Source organism: Cydia fagiglandana, chromosome 17 (genome assembly GCF_963556715.1).
Source record: "Cydia fagiglandana chromosome 17, ilCydFagi1.1, whole genome shotgun sequence".
NCBI lineage: Eukaryota > Metazoa > Arthropoda > Insecta > Lepidoptera > Tortricidae > Cydia > Cydia fagiglandana.
This window is the reverse complement of record NC_085948.1, coordinates 9,439,398-9,460,598: the sequence shown is the minus strand read 5'-3', so window position 1 is coordinate 9,460,598 and position 21,201 is coordinate 9,439,398. Positions and strand designations below refer to the sequence as shown.

Below are 21,201 nucleotides of genomic sequence, written 5' to 3'. Positions count from 1 at the left end.
AAAATATTTTATACATAAAACTTGCGCTTTTTGTTAATAAAAATATACAATGACAGAAGTTTGTTTACTTTTTACAAGACAGTTGTCAAAGGTTGGATTGCCATATAAAATTTAAAATGTTAGTTCCCGTTTCTGCCACGACTCTTCTCTTTCCGCACAGACTCTAATTTTATTTATTGTGTTGATTTTGCTTCTGAGTTAGAAAATAATATTAATTACGTAACTGGTATCTTATGAGACGATACGTAACTGCTATCTATGGTTGATCGGTATTATCTATTGAGATATGTATTTTACACTCATAATCAATATAAGGATATATGTATATCCTTACGTACGTGTGTACGTAGGTATGTATTATGCATCAATTGGGCTTGCCACGAGATGAGATAAATCATACGTACGGCGTACCTAGTTATATTATCAATAAAATTCCAAGGTTTCAAATTCAAAACATCGAGCTATCTACAACAATACCTACCTCGTAAGTCAATACGTAAAAAGTATTTTAGGATGATAAATAATCACGATGACTGAAAAATAGTTATAGGTCTACCGTAAAAGTATAAAACTTTGCCCTTTAACATAACTTTGCCCACCGTGACACAGTTAAGCAAAAGGGAAATAACTTAAAACTTTCTAAAGTGTATCTGTAACTATTTTTAAGTTGTTTTCCTGAACTATGACGCGGTACTTGTTGATCCTTACTGTATCTGACAGTCAACCGACGGCCACCCTGCGGGCATTTTTCAAATACTTTAGGGCGAGGGACACAGAGCACTTAACATCCTCGTCCTGTCTGACACGGGTGCTGTCAGCGTCGCGTACAATGCCGGAGAAGAATTTCCATTACTGCGCAATATCTGACTCTTGCAAATGTAACAACGGCCTTAATTGGATTCTTTCCACTGTCGTTTCAGTGTCTCATGTGAGGAAAACAGTTGATATACGATAAGTACCTACGGTTTATTCGATTTTAAGATACTCTTTTAAGGCACATGACACTACAAGTTGAATTTGATTCGCGATTCACTGAAAACCAGCGGTGCTTGTTGGGGGAAATTGTCGAGTCGAGGGATTCTGTTTGACGTCTTTGTGTTGTTTTATTTCCAAATATCTGGGAGACCGAGCTTTGCTCGGAAAACATATGAAAACTCATAAATGCGCGTTTTCTCAGAGATCTAGCTAGATCTATTTATCGAGAGAAGACCTAGCTAGATCTATTTATAGAGAGAAGACCTAGCTAGATCTATTTATAGCCGGCCTCCGAAAATCCCCATCCATATAGCAAATTTCATCGAAATCGTTAGAGTCGTTTCCGAGATCCCCGAAATATAAATAAATAAACAAGAATTGCTCGTTTAAAGGTATTAGATAAGACGTCTAGCACGTCTTTCCGCAATTGGCGTCGCTCCACATGCACTTATAGTAGCGCGACTTGTTAGGCGTGCTAGACATGACCGGACATATCCTATGTATAAATTACCTACAGTTAAAAAAGAGTAGTAACGGTTAATTTTATTAATCTGTACTAAGTGTGACGTCTAATACATGTTTTGTTTTTGACGTTATTACGGGAAAATCACGTTAATTTGTGGTCACGAATTTTCAATATTGTAGCACTTTTACAAACACCACTCATAGAGTACCTAGGTATGATAATATTCAGTAATTAAGGACCGATTTATATGTATACTTATTGATTAGTGTTAATTCTGAGCTCATAATTTGCTACTAAACGCAAGTATTAGCAAGTGTCTCGCACTTAAATAATCAATGTATGATGTAGATATTAAAACAAATATTTGTTGAATAACGTTTTTATTATATTTTATAAATATTACATGAATCATTTAAATCCCTATAGTATGACGTTAACTAAAAAATTCTAAAACGTACCGATATTATGCAGTAATCTTCAAAAGATGTACTTTCAATAAGACAAATATTCGTATAGTACTGCTAAGAGAGATTTTTTGCAGATTATGCCTTTAAGGCAGTGTTTTTCAAACTGTGGGTCGCGACCCCCAGGGGGGTCGCGGCACTTGTCCAGGGGGGTCGCGAAGCTCAATTTTGAAAGCAGACTTCATTTTATTTAACTTAGAAATAATCCAATCCTTTAAACTTTAATGGTCGTTAACATACATATCAATAAAACAAATCATTATTAGGTAGATAGGTAAACTGTATTTATTAAACAGTTGAATAAGTTAAGATCTGTTAGGCCAGCCAAATTAGATTTTTTCCAGGAATTAATTCCCAACAAGCTGGAAATCGTCTTAATACCTTCATTTGGTTCTAATAAATTAGTAATTAGTGTAATCCGAGTTTGCTCCATTCCAGGAGTTTATGGTTTTTTGCTTGTAGTTCAAAAACGGAACATCCGACGGATCATTTGCACTAATCGTGATAAAAATTGCTATCTGAAGATTCGAAAAGTACCTTAATATGAATTAGTAGTCAGACATTGTAGAAAATGGCCGCCACTTGAATGTTTTTTTTTTGGTAAAATCGTGTTAAAATCCGATTTTTTCCCAGTGTCTGATCTACAACCTTGCTGGTAAGTGACATTCAATTTGACGGTGGGTTCCTTCTACATCGAGTGGTTTTGTCAATCCAAGGCAAAACGTATCTCCCAAGGCTTCCAAAATTTATCCACACCTGGGAGAGAGCAAACTCAGATTATTCGCATTTAGGTTCAAATGAAGGTAATAAAATGATTTCCAGCTTGCTGGGAATTAATTCCTCAAAACGCTTTTTTAGACCTCACCGTGACAGTTGAAATTTTCACAGATGATGAATTTTCAAAACATTTTCCATCACCAACCAGTGTTTCATTTGAGAAATAATTTAAAAGTTTTTTTTTTAACTTTGCTAGCTCTCCACTATAGCAGGCATATGAATTTCCACGTTCACGGAGTTATCTGATGATAACTATACCTTGAATTATTTTAACCATATATACAAAGGACAGAATCAAACTGCATAGGTACTGTGTAAAGCTGATGTTGTCCACAACTCAATTTTTGCTAAGAATAAATTAATTTTATTTACTTAATAATATGTAAGTAAATATAGAGTGCGTTCCAAAATGCTTATGTAACTGAGTGAATGATAGAAAGGTGCGTTCCAAACACAGATCTGCGGTTCCAAATTTGTTAAGAGTCTGTGCGGAAAGAGAGGAGCCGTAGAATGTATGGGATCCCATACATTTCACGACTCTTCTCTTTCCGCACAGACTCTATATACATAGATAGAAAAGCGTAGAGACGGGGTAGGGGGGTCGCGAAAAAAATTTAGTGGTCATAAAGGGCCGTGACCCCATAAAGTTTGAAAAACACTGCTTTAAGGTATAGGTAACCTAGTAACATACAACGTACTTCGGGTTTGAATGGCTCCAGTGGACACTACACTCGGGATAAACGCAACGAATACTTCATCATCATCATCATCTCAGCCATAAGACGTCCGCTGCTGAACATAGGCTTCCCCCTTGGACCTCCATACGTGCCGACACGAATACTTATATGTATCTATCCCTACTATCGTTGGAAACATAAACATTACAAACACAGCTTAAGCACAGCCTGCGCTAGGAATAGCGGAACAGCGACCGTTGTTGCAGTAGGGCCTGTACACACTAGGACAAGCGAGCACTTTTCCACCAATCGGTAGACAGATTAGACGAGTGGTGCAGTCTTGGCAAGAATATTTCGGCGTCGTAGTTTGATCGCAGGTAGTCCAGCTCACAACTCCTGAGTCTTCGTCGCCATCTTGTTCGGCCTGTCTCTTAACCCGGCCCTGATCTTCGTGTGCGCCTCCTTGAGATTCATGGGCACCTCCTTGGGTTATATGAGGTCCTCCTTGAGCTGTTTGACCCAGTACTAAGCTGATGACGGCCAACTGAAAGAAACATAGATATTAATACTAGGTATGTATATTGTATACATTATTGTTCATCGGTAATATAGTCTATTCGCCACATGTTACAAATTAGCTATATTGGGTAACAGCGTAAAGAACAAATAAACGTTAATAAGATTCTATATATTTATAGCAATGAATAACAATTTAATAAACGGAACAAATTATTTAAGAAAACAATTTACCAGCAGTAGTAGACACGTCGCGTGTTTCAATATCGCCATGTTTATGTTTTATAGAGTACTTCGATGTCTTCGATGCAACTGAAGGTTTGCCATCGCTTTTATACTTCATATCTAACTCGTTATCAGGGCTCGATACATAGGCAACCTTGGATTTTCCGAGAGAAAAGTCAACAGTTCAGTGCGTCTAGTTTTCCGTTGGGAAATTATGTTATTGTTATGAACACCTACTTTCTAATCGCAATATCTCAGTTTAAGTAAACAGCAAGTTATATTAGAATCTTTAGTGTATTTTTAGAGTTCCGTACGAAACTTTGTTGACGGGGCTCTTATGGGATCTTATGGATCTTTTACAAATCGGTTAACCCTTCAAGTGGCAGGCCGCCGGCTCGTGGTCGATTAATGTAATTAAATTTAAAATTTGACTAATTAATATAAAGTTAAATTTCCAAGTACTGAAAAGTGACGTTGCCACTTGAAGGGTTAAATGCCTTTTTTATTAAAGTCATTTAGCCTCCCCATATTGCAAATGAAAACTTCTTTATGAGGTTTTATATAAATTTCATTTCGTAAGTAGTTAACAACGACAAGGTTATTTTCACCACAGCAGCTAAAGGCTTTCTTGATTGTTCAAAAACCGAGAAATTTGTATTTTATCCACAAGAGCGGCAAAGTAATTTGATACAAATTTGATACAATACAATTTTGAGTTGTTAGCTGGTAGGATTGTGGTGATCTTTATGTATGATAAATATTTAATAACGTTCATTTAGATTTAATTTGTTTGATGTTTTACAGTTAGCATTTCCTTGGTGTGGTGAAAAAATGTGTTTCACTAGGTGGCAAAATTTGTATAATGCTCAGTCTCGGTATGAGCTGTATTTTTAAACTTAGAGTTTAAAGGCCGAGCCACACCGGCTTGCGTATGTGTGACGTGCGCGTGTGCGTGCGCTAAAATTTTGGAGCCGCACACGCACACGCCACGCAAGCGGTGTGCCATCTCTCATAAGGATCTGTATACTACAACGCCGCACGCGCACGTGCACGTCACGCACACGCAGCCGGTGTGCACAGGCCTTAAAATGTCTGTGTACTTGCCCTTATTGCCTGATTGAGTAGGTATAGATATTCAAATTATACTAATATCAAACCATCAAAACACGTACACATCTAAAAGATTAGAAGAATTGTATTTGTATGGCACTTAGCCCAATACCTACCCAATTATATAAGTTTTAAGATAAGTACCTATTGTATTCCATAATAACCTTTTCTAGAAGTCTAAGCCGGTCTAATCTAGTAACACCGAGCTAATAGAAAACAATAGTTACCTATACCTTTCTATTGACTAGGAAAACCCGCAGTTACCTCCGACCTGATAACAGCCAGATAGGAAGTATAAAAGCTATGCACAACATTCAGATGCATTCAATACAGTACTCGGAAACATGTCGATTCTAAAGAACACTATTTGCCTTGTGGCACTGGTAAGTACCAATTTAAGTAAGATTTAGAATTCACAAAAATATAAACGTGCTGCGACTGCTGCGTATATATTTGTAGGTACATGGTCTGTGAGGTACATAAACTATGAAACCTTTTGAAAATATGTGTGATCTTCAATTGAGCTACTAAATTGTAGACACCCTATGACTTTTTTTACGTATGACAGGTATATCCACAGATTTTTGTGACTTTTTCGGTATTATGCCCACAAAACCATAGAATTTTGTTGTGATTAATACTGTTGCCTTAAAAATTTAAGAAGGATCATTCAATTTTGCTTCAAAACAGATCATTAATGATAGGTAAATAAAAATATAACCCATAATTACTCGTATCATAATTAAGTATATTTTATTCCCTACAGTTTGCTTTCCTGAGTGTGGCTCTCGGCCAGTCAGCTCAAGGCGGACCTCACACATCTCAAGGAGGACCACACCAAAACCAAGGCAGAGCCAAGCGCCAAGCCGACGAAGTGGAGGCCCAAGCCATTGTTAACTGGACTTCTTGCGATCCCGCCGTCACACCGAAGTTCACATGCCAAGATTGCAACACTCGTCTCATCTGCTTGCCTATTGGCGGAAAAACAATTAGCTGCCCAGAAGTTTTCGCACCTTACTGTAATGAGGGATTCTGTTCCCCGGTACCTAGTGTCGATTGCCAATAATTGCTCCCTGGGCCATAAAATTCTTATTAAGTATTTCTTGCAGTTCGGCATCCTAAAATTTGTTTAGGCAACGATCATCTTTTGTAAAAATACTTTCAGAGAGTTATGATTTGATTGCTTTGTGATTCATTAATTTGATTAACATATAAAAGTTTATGTTTTAAGTTTAAGTTTATGTTTGTTTCCAATTAGCTGACCAAGGGCGGGTTTAAATTCAGCAAGCTGTACCCGCACCTTTTTCATTACTTACACAATTTGTTGCACAATGTTTAGATTAATACTTACCTACTTACTCCTTATACCTAAGATGGACTAATTACCTACCTAACCCTTATACACTATACCTAAGAACTTATGTAAAAAGTAATGAAATAAACGCATTTGTATTTGTATTTGTATTTTGTATTTGTATTTATTTTTAATAAAAATTGGCAGCAAATATTACTGGTTTGAATTTTCATGTAAACGGCACTGAAGCGTGAGTGGAATTAATCCAATTAAGAGCGCTCTTACAAGAAAAGTCGAAATAATGCAAAATTGATGATACTAGTCGACGAAATTCAGGACTTTGTGCTCATTATTAGAAACAATGAGTACTTGTTCCAGTAAAAGCGTCTTCTTATCTTTTTAAATATCGTTGTAAATATTGGAAAAAGGACTTATTAAATTAGTAATGAATTTTTTTCTGATGGTCGTTTCCGAAAAACCCCGTGAAGCACTGAACGGCAAGCTCTTATTTGGAAATGTTGAGAAGTTTACTCTGCTAAACCTGGCTATTTTGTATTACTAATACCCTGTACTTTAGGCATATCAAACGATATTTTTCCTACATACCTTTGAGAAAGAGAAAATCAAAGTAAAACGAACTCAATTTTCTCTCCGAAACAAGTGTCAATTTCTACGAAAATCTACTTAATATCGAAGTCATTTTCATACTCAAGCAATCTGCAACGTTTGCTTATACTTTTGGTATACATTAGTGTTTATGAAATTCTACTATAATTTTTTGGCAATTTTTTGAAAACTACTCTATATTACCGATGACGCGCGCTCGCCAGTTCAGTGCCGCGGCAGAGCTTGTACAGGTAGGACGTGTGTCGGTCGGCTCCGCACATTTTCAACGGCGACGACGAGGTTTTTTATCATTGTGTGCGGCGGGCGCCGTGTAAAACGCTATACTGTGTGCGTGTAAACCGCAACGAGAGACTTTGATCCTAGCACTGTTTTTATAGTATTATAATTTATAATGGTACAGTTTAATAAACTACCGGACAGGATTAAAAATATTTGAAACGACCTGACATTCTATATGTATTTATTTGACTCAAGATAGTACTCAGGGTCTGATGATGGAGCCGGAAGGTGGTCACCGGTACCAATCAACCATGCAACTAAACTACTTCGTGTTTAGGCTCGTTTTATTCGTCTTAACAAGATCTTTGACACAAAATAGTACTCAGGGTCTGATGATGGAGCCGGAAGGTGGTCACCGGTACCAATCAACCATGCAACTAAAACACTTCGTGTTTGGTCTCGTTTGATTCGGCTCAACAAGATCTTTGACTTAAGATAGTACTCAGGGTCTGATGATGGAGCCGGAAGGTGGTCACCAGTACCAATCAACCATGCAAGTAAACCACTTCGTGTTTGGGGTCGTTTTATTCGTCTCAACAAGATCTTTGACACAAGATAGTACTCAGGGTCTGATGATGGAGCCGGAATGTGGTCACCGGTACTAATCAACCATGCAACTAAACCATTTCGTGTTTGGGCTCGTTTGATTCGTCTCAACAAGATCTTTGACACAAGATAGTACTCAGGGTCTGATGATGGAGCTGGAAGGTGGTCACCGGTACCAATCAACCATGCAACTAAACCACTTCGTGTTTAGGCTCGTTTTATTCGTCTCAACAAGATCTTTGACACAAGATAGTACTCAGGGTCTGATGATGGAGCTGGACTGTGGCCACGGGTACCAGTCTACCATGTAACTGAACCACTTCGTGTTTGGGCTTGTTTGATTCGTCGCAACAAGATCTTTGACACAAGATACTACTCAGGGTCTGATGATGGAGCTCGAAGGTGGCGACGGGTACCAGTCTATCACATAACTGAACCACTTCGTGTTTGGGCTTCGTGTTTGGTTTATCACCTAGTGTCAAAGATCTTGTTGAGACGAATCAAACGAGCCTAAACACGAAGTGGTTTAGTTGCATAGTTGATTGGTACCGGTGACCACCTTCCAGCTCCATCATCAGACTCTGAGTATCACCTAGTGTCAAAGATCTTGTTGAGACTAATCAAACGAGCCTAAACATGAAGTGGTTTAGTTGAATGGTTGATTGGTACCGGTGACCACCTTCCGGCTCCATCATCAGACTCTGAGTATCACCTAGTGTCAAAGATCTTGTTGAGACTAGTCAAACGAGCCTAAACATGAAGTGGTTTAGTTGCATGGTTGATTGGTACCGGTAACCAACTTCCAGCTCCATCATCAGACTCTGAGTATCACCTAGTGTCAAAGATCTTGTTGAGATGAATAAAACGAGCCTAAACACGATGTGGTTTAGTTGTATGGTTGATTGGTAATGGTGACCACCTTCCAGCTCCATCATCAGACCCTGAGTACTGTCTTGTGTCAAAGATCATGTTGAGACGAATCAAACGAGCCCAAACACGAAATTGTTTAGTTACATGAGAGACTGGTACCCGTGGCCTCCTTCCAGCTCCATCATCAGACCCTGTGTATCTTCAGTGACAAAGATCTTGTTGAGACGAATCAAACGAGCCCAAACACGAAGTGGTTTAGTTACATGATAGACTGGTACTCGTGGCCACCTTCCAGCTCCATCATCAGACCCTGTGTATCTTCAGTTTCTTGTAACTTGTTTCTTGTAAATAAGCGAGTACCTAAAATTTCTTTCGAGTAATATACGTTCATAAGTACGAGTATGGGTCTATTCATAAATTACGTCGTTTCAAATGGGAGGAGGGGGGGTCTGGACATCGGATGATGGTAGCATGACGTAGGAGGAAACAGAGTCATCCGAAGCATGATTTTTGGATGATTTGAGGGATGGGGGGGGGGGTCAAAAATAGATGACGTAATTTATGAACAGCCCCTATGTACATTTGCACTGCATTTAGTATTTTCGTACTTACCAAATAACAGTTTTAGGACTTTATAAGTTAAGTACAGTTAGTGTTGTTATGGTTGATTTCAATATGCTTCGCGAAGGATCAAGAATGTTTAATCCATCATTGTAGTGCGAGTGTGGTAGAAGGGATCGGAATACTGAGCTCGCACGGCCTGCCGCAGCGCGTAAAATACCTAAAGTCGCTCAACCCCGAAATGTAATAGCACTCTTAAGTTCGATGGGCGGAACTTTTGTGTAAAAATCAGCATGCAATATTGAGTGGTAAATGGTAATATAAATATCCCTAATAAAGCATGTACTAGTTTTCTTCATTACATAAAGTTTGCCAGATTGTTGCCAGTCGTCCTTGACTATGCTTTGACACAAAGGAACCGGCACTAAATCGCCTAATCATAGTTTGTTGAAAGCTTATATGTAAGTTTAACTGTTCTCAATAGGGTAATGCTGCCGCATATTTAACGTTACCTAATCAGTTCGTTGATTGTGACTGCTGCAACTTACCCTCGAGTTACAAGTTATAATAGGTACCTAGCAAAAGTTTATGACACTGATGTTAAAATTATGAATGGCGAGCGAACAGTAAACTGAACGGCAACATGGTATGGAAGGTATAATATATACTCGTACCTGTATGTTTACTTTCATTAGTGACGACCGGTCTGGCCTAGTGGGTAGTGACCCTGCCTATGAAGCCGATGGTCCCGGGTTCGAATCCTGGTAAGGGCAAAGGGTAATTTATTTGTATTATGATACAGATATTTGTTCCTGAGTCATGGTTGTTTCCTATGTATTTAAGTATTTATATATTATATATATCGTTGTCTGAGTACCCACAATACAAGCCTTCTTGAGCTTACTGTGGGACTTAGTCAATTTGTGTAAAAACAATGTCCTATAATATTTATTTATTTGTTTCTCCATTTTGGAATTCACGGGCCTACAAATCCCGGTCTTTTGATAGGCTTGCGTGGGGATATAGATCCAACACGTAGAGGCCCCTTGGAGAGCTTTAATGTCATGTAGAACGCCTGCTGGAACCCGTTCACAGGCGCAACAATAAACACCCATGAACCGGTCGCAGCAGGCATTGGGACTATTGTAGAAAAAGTGAATAGTATACCGGTCTATGGATTGAAGTTTGGATGGACAATGAGACTGGGCTATTGTAGAGAAATTATTATTTATTATTAGTAAGTAGTACCTATCTATCAATTAATTTAAGTGATACGAAGTACTCACAGTAAGTATCTAACACTACTCCAAACCAAAGTCCAAACTTAATTAAAGATTGCGGAACGGGCTTGCAGCTGTATTACATTATTCAGAACTTTTTAATTTTTTCAAAAGTTAATTTCTTATTCATTTAACTTCTAAGCCTTAGAATCTAAGCTCACGGCGCTCTGTATGTCATGTGGCCGGATATAATAATCTTCCCGTGCCGTCTTATGTCTAAATATTTCGTCTTTTCACTTTAATTCTAATAAACTATTTAATAACTTAGCCAAAAGCTAGTTAGTTAATTATTTGTAAATGAAAACTTTACGGCTTGCTGTTGTCGCTATAACAACAAATTAAATAATTAAATAAAATTTTAGTTGATAAATGTAGCGGTACTTCCGACAAAAAACGTCATTTTTGAGTTCTGTCCATCTTATGACCCGTGAGATTTAGAAAATTTGAAAGGTATTTCTATTTCAAAATAAAATATTAAATTTAAAAATACATGTTTTGTACCTATTTCTATAACGGTGAAACATATACCAACCTCAAACTCTGAGTGTAGTGTAAATAAACAATAACTTTAGACAAATGAACAGATTTTTAAGAAAACAACTTAACATACTAAGGTGTATTCGGGTAATACCGAATGTCGGATAATTCCGAAATTCAGATGAAAATCACCCTTAATTCCATCATAATAAAAGTCTCTTTTCGGAATTATCCGACAGTTTTCGACATTCGGAATTACCCGAGTAAACCTTACCTACTTATTAGAGATAAATGTTTATAGGATATTTTAACTAGGGTAAAGGCACCAGTAGTCAGCCTTATAACGACTTTTTTAAGTTTGAACGTTCGGCATTTCTACAGGATTAGTCGGATAATTAAACAAATGACATAGTTAGATCAATTGTTTATCATAATTTTAAAACAAAATATTAAAAAAAATAACAATCCTCTTTATAATATATCTAATTAAGTTAAAACAAAAAGTGGCACTTTTCTCCAGTAGTCAGCCTCCAAAATCCAGTAAGCAGCCTCTGTGTACCCAGTACTCAGCCTTTATAATATTCATAATAATTTGATCAAAATCACATATATTTATATCATAACCAACAATATGATTATCATTATTTTTTCTTATAAGTACCTACATACAATTCTTATGACACGAAATTTGTTAGTTAAGTAAGTACTATGTAAGTAAGTACTTAACTAAAAAAGTTGTCAAGTGGACCCCCGGCTCCCATGAGCCCTGGCAAAAATGCCGGGATAACGCGAGGAAGAAGAAAGTACCTATTCTAGGTAACTTTCTATGCAGATCTAATTATCATTAATAAACAAAGTCATATACCTACCGGGAAAAAGCAATATGATAGTTATGTATAGTTAACGTCATAAATATGTATACACTTTTCAACCTTATTTTAATGAGATAGGGTTTCAAAATTTGAACATAAATTTTGGCGGCGACGCACCAAGCAACGTCAATGGCTGAGTATTGGATCCGCGAAGTGAAGTGTAGAAGTTCCAGTGGTCAGCCGCATTATAACGTAATTTCAAATGCGGCTGACTACTGGATTTTACTTAAAATTGACTAGGGCATGCCTAACTAAATTTGAAAATGTAAATTTAACGGTCCTAACGGTCGCATTGGCTCGAAAATAATAGAATAAACGAATAACCCAAAGGTCAGCCGTGGGGGGCTGAACACTGGATTTTTTGGAAAAAAGTGTTATCCAGTGGCCAGCCCCCTCAATTTATAAGTGAAATATTGATATTTTCATCAAAAGATGATCCAATTTAATAGATAAACTAATAAACAAACCAATCATTAACAAAAATAATAACTTATAATATTAAAACATACTTTTTCTTGCCTGTAAAGAGAACACCACGTGCAGTAAAAAATATGGCGGACATGACACTTTTGCACTTGTCGACAAACAGCACCTGTATGAACGAGTATATTTCTTCCCCCCGTTCCCTCACCGCACCTGTCGTGTGACGTATTAACCAATAAGGAATCAAAGCTCCTGTTTGAGTACTCGCGATTTGTTTAAACGAATATACCAGATATTTATGACCAATAAACGCCTCAAAAGGCTGACCACTGGTCCCTGGCTGGCCACTGGTGCTGTTACCCTACGCGGACAAGGTTTAGAAATATTAGTTATTTCTCATCAGTTTTTTTGAACAATCAAGAGAGCCTTACGGTTACGAGCTACGAGTAGTATGGTAAAAAATAACTAGTAGAGTAGAGGAGTCGTAGTATCTATTGGATCCCATACATTTCACGACTCTTTTCTTCCGCACAGACTCTAACACGTGTGACGTCATCATTAATCAGGCAAAACATAGCAGTGAAAGTTGTTCATAGATAACAATATCTAGCACCTTAACGAAAATTAATAATAAGTTACCGTTTGCTCGGAAACAACACAAATACTTTTATAAATAAAGGGAACTAAATCAAGGAGTACCTAATCGCGTGGTAAACTTAATTGCCTGTAACTTGTAAGTGCTTGGCTGAACGCCGTAGCCTGCTGGCTACGATTCGTAGCAGAAACATTTCAAACACATGTGTTCAGCCCACTTTATATTACCCACAGCGCCCATTACACTGTTACAACAACAACGCCTTGATTACAATGCAGGATGTTTTACAGAATCTAGCTGCATATTGTGAAAATAAATTGCAAGAACTTTTGTATTCTATTTTCTGCAACGAAACAAGCGGTACACAATACGGATTTCTATAATACCTAAGTAATTACAGCATTATCAAATCTAGAATAAGGCGAAATTATAATATTTTAAACTTTCGCGTTTTGAACACATTACGGGTTTATTGAATTACCTTTATTTACCGACGTTTCGACACAGGTTTCACTGGTAGCACCATCCGTGCTGGAGTTAACATACGGCGTTGCATGAACAAGAGATTTCCTTTGGCAGGATTGGTCCTTAGGACTCAAGGATGGATTCAAGAAGTGGAGCCACCGAGATTTTTGATGTAAATTTTTAGGGGGGGGGGGGGGGGCTCTCAACTTGATCTTGATATCTATATCATTTAAGCTACTAGGCCAAATTTGGTATCGTTTTCGTATAAATCGGGGGTGCCGAATTCATTTCTGATATCATAATTGACACCATTCCGAAGTAAAAACACATAAAATATGAAAAAATACTTTTTTTTAAATTCCTCTTCACGCTTAAACTGCTGAACCAATTTAGTTAAAATTTGGTACGGAGATAGTTTGAGTCCCGGGGAATAACATAGCAAACATTTAATCTCAAAAATGATCCCTTAAGGGTGTGTAAAGGGAGGAGGAAATTTGTATGGGGATTCAATAACCGCTGAACCGATTTAGATAAAATTTGGTATAGAGATAGTTTGAGTCCCAGGGAAGAACATAGGATTAGTTTTTATTCCGAAAAAAATACCTTAAAAATGAAAGGTAAGGTGTAGGATTTTATGGGAAATCAATTAACGCTGAACCGATTTCGATGAAATCTATGTCTACATCTTTGATTTAGTTGAAAATGATACTAAACTTGACTTAGAACCTAAACTTAAAGAATTATTAACCTCAGACGTCGCAGACGCTTAAAAACTCCCCCACTCCCCACCTGCAGCAAAAATCTGGGTGGCTCCACTTCTTAATTCCATCTTTGGGTCCTAAGGACCAATCCTGCCAAAGGAAATCTCTTGTTCATGCAACGCCGTGGTTGACCTTTTTTTGCTCTGAGCAAACACAACTATGGTCTTGGTCGCGGCTAACTGATGTCCCAGCAAAATGTCAAAACAGAGATGTGTGTTTGTTGTGTAGATTTATGTGATTTGTATTAAATGTGAGTTAATAAGTCTAAATTAAATACAAATATCATTAATTACTTACATTACGTTATTTAGTAAGGTAATTGAGCTAATTTGCGTACCGAAAAAAACTTACGTAAATTGAAATTAAATTCTGCCTGTGTAGAATGATAATGTTAATTGGTAAAACATATCCTATATCCTTCGTCGGGTCTCAAACTGTCATCAATATCACTTCAGTGGTTTAAGCGTGAAGAGGTGATATACAGACAAATCTACTTTCGCATTTACAATATTAGTGGTAATTTATATTTAGTAGGGCCATCCCTACTCTATATAAATTCCAACCAAGTATCCTTATAGTTGGAATTTATATTAGCATTACATCTTAGCAAATATCCCTGCTAGTTATAGCATAGCTGTGTAATAATGACGCAGTAGGTAAAGTAAATTGGAACAAAGTTCTGGTTTACTACGTAGTTGATCGTTACTGTTATCAACATTAATTTTGTATAATTAGCTATGTACTTATGCCATTTTCTTAAAATAAAATAAACACAGAGATTGAAAAATGAGCTTTATTAAATAATAAAAAACGTACTTAACACGTTTTTAATTGTACGTTAATCTGTTTGAGTATACTTGGTTTACACATCAGTCGCAATACTCCTGAGGTTAAATTCGTGACCATTTGTAATGCTGTCAAGTTAAACTGTGGCAGGCACCGCCGATACCGGAGCGCACTCAGCAGAAGGCGTGGCCGTGCAGTTTCCGAGGTTGCAGTAAGGCAGGGTAGGGTCGGTGCAGGCGCGCTGGAGAGCACCAATCTTCGTGCATATAGACTTGGTGTTACAGTCTAGACAGGTGCTTCCGACGGTGGTGCAAGGGGTGAAGACGGGGAACCAGGGCGCGGTGGCGATCCACGGAGGGATGAAGGGGTTGGCAGCGGGGGCCCAACCAGGGGCTGCGGGCGCACCCCAACCGCCCGCCGCTGGCCAGCCTCCAGGACCTCCACCCGCTGGCACGGCTGATGCAATTGCCACCTTTGAAAAATAATTAATTTTTAATTTAATTTATTAAAAAATAGCTCTTGCAGATTCAAATGCTTTGCGTAATTCGCGTTAAATATTGTTGTAATGCTACCTAACAGGCAAGTTGATTACGTTTTTGCTTCCGCCTTTTTGCCGTCACAATATTTACAATATTCGTTCCAGGGGCTTAAATCATGTCACAGCGTGATACCATTTCAAACGAAATTTTATTCGATCTCTTAATTCATCTTGTAAGATTATGATATAATTTATATTTTGGCCTTAAAATAAAGATTTTTTTACAACAATACACTTACCATAACACACAGGGCTAATACAATCTTAGAAACCATATTGATGATTTGTTTTCTTCGTGATGTGATCGTTCGTTCGTACTTTTGATACAACTAGTTGTGATGTCGGTGTTTAGTGCTCCTTGTCTTTTATACAGTCTATTATTTAATGAAAGGCTTAGCGCTAAACAACCCAATTAGATAGGAACATTCAGGTTTTACCAATGGAGATGAATAATGTTCAACGTAGATAACGTCTTTCTAGGTACCGATAGCAGCAGTATAAAAATATATTTATTTATTAATTATATCGGCCTAAGTATTTTAAAAATAATGCATTACAAATGTTCCTACTGTGCTAGGTATCCACAGAGATTAAGCGTACTAATATTCGAGAGGTCAAATCATTTTCGTCATGAGGGCAATTATGAGTTAGGTACTTATGTGGTGCAAAGCTTAAATATTGCGGGGTAATTTCAACTAATCGAAAAACTCGTATCTTCCATGTTTTATATTATTAACTAGAGTCACATACACACACAACAGACACGACACATCTTTTTCGCTATCTGAACATGTATGGCACTCTAGTTGATAATGTAAAACTTGGAAGATATTTCGATTATTTGAAATTAACCCGTAGTTGAAATTATCGTCTGCACCTTATATAGTTTTTGGCAAACCGCGTGTTTTCAGTTTGGGGCGAACTACTAGTTATTTAAATCACTGGTGCAATATTAACTTTGCAGACGCTACATTTGATAGGCTTGTTTTGCACTATTTTGTTGACATACGTATAGGTAGGGAAATTTTGAGCGAACTGTTTGTGCTGGGATTACTAGCGGTGTATGAACAATTACAGGGGGCCTCGACGACATTTGATGAAACCTACCTAAATTGTTGCTATGGACTTTGCATTACCACCTACTTGTTAGGGTTCCGTACCCAAAGGGTAAAACGGGACCCTATTACAAAGACTTCGCTGTCCGTCCGTCCGTCCGTCCGTCCGTCTGTCACCAGGCTGTATCTCACGAACCGTGATAGCTAGACTGTTGAAATTTTCACAGATGATGTATTTCTGTTGCCGCTATAACAACAAATACTAAAAACAGAATAAAATAAAGATTTAAGTGGGGCTCCCATACAGCAAACGTCATTTTTGACCAAAGTTAAGCAACGTCGGGCGTGGTCAGTACTTGGATGGGTGACCGTTTTCTTTTTGAATTTTATTCCGTTTTTTTTTTGCTTTATGGTACGGAACCCTTCGTGCGCGAGTCCGACTCGCACTTGCCCGGTTTTTCCATAAAAAATGACAGAAATCGTTTCATAAATTTAACGTTTTTCTGTTACAGTTGCCATCAGATTGATCGGAGCGGCCGATGTGCTCAAAAATATCTGAACACGCACTCTTTGACAATATAGACAGTGCGGCGCAGCGCTTGCATTATTGTACTGAATATGCAGCCGCATACTGGTGGAATCCCGCCTTAACACTCGTGCTTTGGAATCTTTCCCTTGCTCGGGTGCCAAGTACCTAGTAGGTACCATAATAGCACTAGGAGTTTAACAACAACCAACAACTTTGCCCCCTTGTAAAGCCAGTAACTTTCCGATAATAGGCAGTTTACTTAATGTTGTAAGCTATACATATAGGTACCTACTTAGATTATTTTTCCTAATTCTGGCCATAAGTAGTTAATCCTTATTAAACTGCAATTTTGTCGCAGTTCAGAAATTCAATTTAAATAACCCTGACTAGTAATACTACTAGTAGTAACCGAGTTAGCGTTCCAATTCCTTTTTAAGTTATTACGTCCAACACTAGAGACGACATTCTCAGATTAGGGAGTAAGTACGAGTAGGTATCCTGGTTAAGCCTAGCTAAGCTGCCAGCTCGCTGGACTAGGTATCAAATTCTGCCTGTGTATCTGTTTGTCTTCTAATAATCTTCAGTTCATAGAATGCGTCCTCTTTAACCTAGTTGGCACTGTTGATAGCAACCCTGGCCGAAAAAAAAAGATATATTGATGGGATACACAAGCACAACAAATAAAATCCTCCTCTAATTTCTGTAAGTACTTAAATGAAAAAAAAAAACATGAACATTAATGAAGGATATTAAAAATCAATTAAATGCCGCTAGAACTTTGGCACTTTTGGGCTGGGTGGGGGTCGGGATGGGGCTGATAGTGTAAGTAATAGAATGGTATATTAGTAATGTGTTTAGATTTTAAGTTATGACATTTATTTTAGGATATACATATGTAGATTATTAAGTAGATTTTAAGATTGACTTGGAATGTACCTACTAAGATTAGTTTGACATGTAAATGAGATGGATATTTTTATCCTCTTATACTGAAACAATTTTCAATATTTGGATACACCGTATTCATGTCAGATTCCAGAGATTATTTAATATTCGACCTTCACTGCACCCTCATTCTTATATTCTTCGATTAACTGAGGCAAGCTCTTAACTATATTAGCTTTGATTTCGCAAATTGAACTTTGATTTCTATGTAACTTGATCCGTTTTATGTTGACATGCGTTACAGGATGTACAGAATCAATTTCCATTCTGCAAATTTTATTGCTTCCTTCGTCCGTTGTCCTGAAATAGGTTTTGATATTATAACGCTTTCAAGGAAACATGATTTATAAAGGCTTCCTGATTTTTTTTTTATAAACAGAAATATTAATGGCTCGTGCGATGAATTTTCCTGATGCTATTTTTGGCTTTCTAATTTGTATAATGTCTACGTCGTTTATGTGTAGGTAGATACTTAAGGTAGACAGATTTTTAAGTTTTGTTGACTTGATTTTGTTACGATATAACGTTTGTGCTTATTTATTGGCATGAGAATGATTCATCTTTGTAACATCATACATACTAATATACTTAGCTTTTAAGAGCCCTTCAACGTGCACACTAGCGCCACTACTAAATAATCGTGATTATTTAAATTATAAACAGGTATTTAAAAATTGGGGCCGCTACGGACTGTATTGTATATTTAAGTACCTTTTGAATACATCAAACTAGTTTTTATGTTGCTGGATTCGTCGATCTAGGAACTCAAAACAAAAACGGCCGTTTTTACTTTGGACGCATAGATTGACAAATCCAGCAACATAAAAACTAGCTTGATGTATTCAAAAGGTACTTAAATACACAATACAGTCCGTAGCGGCCTCCTTTTTTAAATATCTTTCGTGAAATTTAAATAATCACGATAATTTAGTAGTGGCGCTAGTGTGCACGTTGAAGGGCTCTTAAGTTGAGTGGTTAAAGGAATATTTTAGTCTTGGATTACTAATCCTTTCAAAGTATCTTTAACTAATATGTGTCCCAGTTACACGAAATAAATGATTATTATATAACATAACATATGTTATGATATGAATAGGTATCTAAAAATAGGTACTTAACAGATTAAAAAAAAAATTGTGTTGCGGCTAGCTTTTCTCTGTGTGTTGTTCTGGGGTCTCCAAATTTTTTTACTCGATTGCCACGGCCAGGCTCCCAATTACTTTTAGCCGGCTGGATTGTATGCAGACTGATTAAGTCCGGTGGCCAAGGTTGGCAGACTTGGAGACCTTGGATTTCTGTTTATACCCCGATGCACTTGTTTATTTGATACGTAATCAAATGGCGTTATTTTTAAATGCGCTACAAGCCTCATGCTAATGCCATTAATCGTTTGTCTTAATCTGTTATTTTAACATATGTATTTCTATGAAAGGAATAAATGAACTAATTGACGCTAGTAAATGTTTATGAATGAGATTAGTTATTTTGTTCATTAACCAGTTTTGCTGCTTGCATGTATAGGTATATATATTACGGAGTTCATAGACTTTGTTTATGGAGTAAAATACAGGACTAAGAAACCACTTGCGTATATTTTTACGATATTATTACTGTTTATTTTTAAACCTACGCAATCCAACAAATCAATCCATAAAATCATTGAGCAACACAAAATTGCTCTCATCGAAATTTATCCGCGGAACCCTACTATTGATGCCCGAGTAAGGCTTTTTCGTTAAAAAAATATCCTGTATATATTTTCCGTTGTCATAAGAAATCGGGCAGCCTATTCAATTCAAAGACTCGCATAAAAACCTTTTCCTGGAACATGTTCATGTTCAATGTCTCGCACGTGGAAAGCTTACCTCTGGAAAGAAAATGCTGCTTCCACTATATTCTACGTAAACCATGTATTTTGTGTTGCATTTTAAATTTGTTTTACTTTTCATAAATACAAATGTAATTATATTTGTCAAGGGAGACAAGCTGTTGTTGTGCTAATTCAGACCCAAGCAAATGGAAAATTCCTAAATTGAAATAAAAAAGTGGAATTTCGAGCGGTGTGCTCCTGGTTCAATTTTGCAATCAAATCTAAAAGAGTATGTATCGATTTTGTGACAAAGTGTGTCAAAGTGTGGCAGTGCCATAAAACGACATATTTTTATTTATAGTTATAACATTGACGTTTATGGAAACATGTCCACATTTTGTAATTGCAAAGTATGTGAGTTAGCTTGGTCCAACTCTAGTTATCGCCTGACTGCGAAGGTTACACTGTATCTAGTTAAATATTTGCTGACAAATACTTTGAGCCACCATCGTAACGCTCAGACGCGATAATCCACTATTATCTGAGTTGGCAAAAACAGCTACTGTGAACTAAGACTAAGAACTAAAGTAACGACTTATTTAAGTTCTAGTTGGTGTAGCTAGGGACGAACTTTGTATCTTTGCTTATAAAGTGTGACTTTACGCTTCCCTAAGCCCTCTTGAAAAGGAAAATTTAGACTTTAGTTAAACAATAATTAACCTCTGCCCGTGACTTCATCCGCGCTTATAAACATACTAAAGTTTGTATGATTAGTAGTTAAATTTTGTAGGTACTAAAGTATATACTTAGTAGTTAATAGTACTCTGTGTGGATTCCGGGGTGAAAAAATATCTTATGTATTTTTCCAGGTTATGGAAATGGAAATTACAAATGAAACTTTAATATTGAAATGGGAAAATTTCGATTCCTATAAAGATAAATAAAGATAAAGATTCCGATAAAGTTTACGAAATTTTTCCGACGGCACAGCAGTGGGTACTCCGACTTTCGTTACATTTTAAATTACTTAGTCTAGTTTAGTCTTCATTCAAATTATTCAAATTAACTACCACTACCGATTCCAAATATTCCTAGTTCAATTTTATTGCCAAGCAAATAACAAAGCATTTCTTTAAATAGCCACAAATGTACGGTATGTTAATACACCGTTTCCTCTAACCGTTAATTAACAATTAAGAGAATATGCAAACAGTGTAATCTTAGAGATAAGTTTGGTTGGCGACACGTGACTTACTTACGTAATATGTATTTGTGACC

General features: G+C 37.1%; 2 protein-coding genes across 2 annotated transcripts; both read right to left on the bottom strand.

Annotated features, from left to right (window-relative positions):
* Positions 1-3,517: 3,517 nt before the first annotated feature.
* Positions 3,518-4,217, bottom strand: LOC134672705 (uncharacterized). The gene is made up of 2 exons (XM_063530651.1): positions 4,110-4,217; positions 3,518-3,903 (listed from the first exon to the last, which is right to left on the bottom strand). The coding sequence occupies exons 1-2, from the start codon at positions 4,146-4,148 to the stop codon at positions 3,577-3,579; spliced, it is 366 nt and encodes a 121-aa protein (XP_063386721.1). The 5' UTR covers positions 4,149-4,217; the 3' UTR covers positions 3,518-3,576.
* Positions 4,218-15,154: 10,937 nt separating this feature from the next.
* LOC134672704 (uncharacterized) lies at positions 15,155-15,970 on the bottom strand. The gene is made up of 2 exons (XM_063530650.1): positions 15,824-15,970; positions 15,155-15,518 (listed from the first exon to the last, which is right to left on the bottom strand). Exons 1-2 carry the CDS (start codon positions 15,857-15,859, stop codon positions 15,183-15,185), a joined length of 372 nt encoding a protein of 123 aa, XP_063386720.1. The 5' UTR covers positions 15,860-15,970; the 3' UTR covers positions 15,155-15,182.
* Between the last annotated feature and the right edge of the window lie 5,231 nt (positions 15,971-21,201).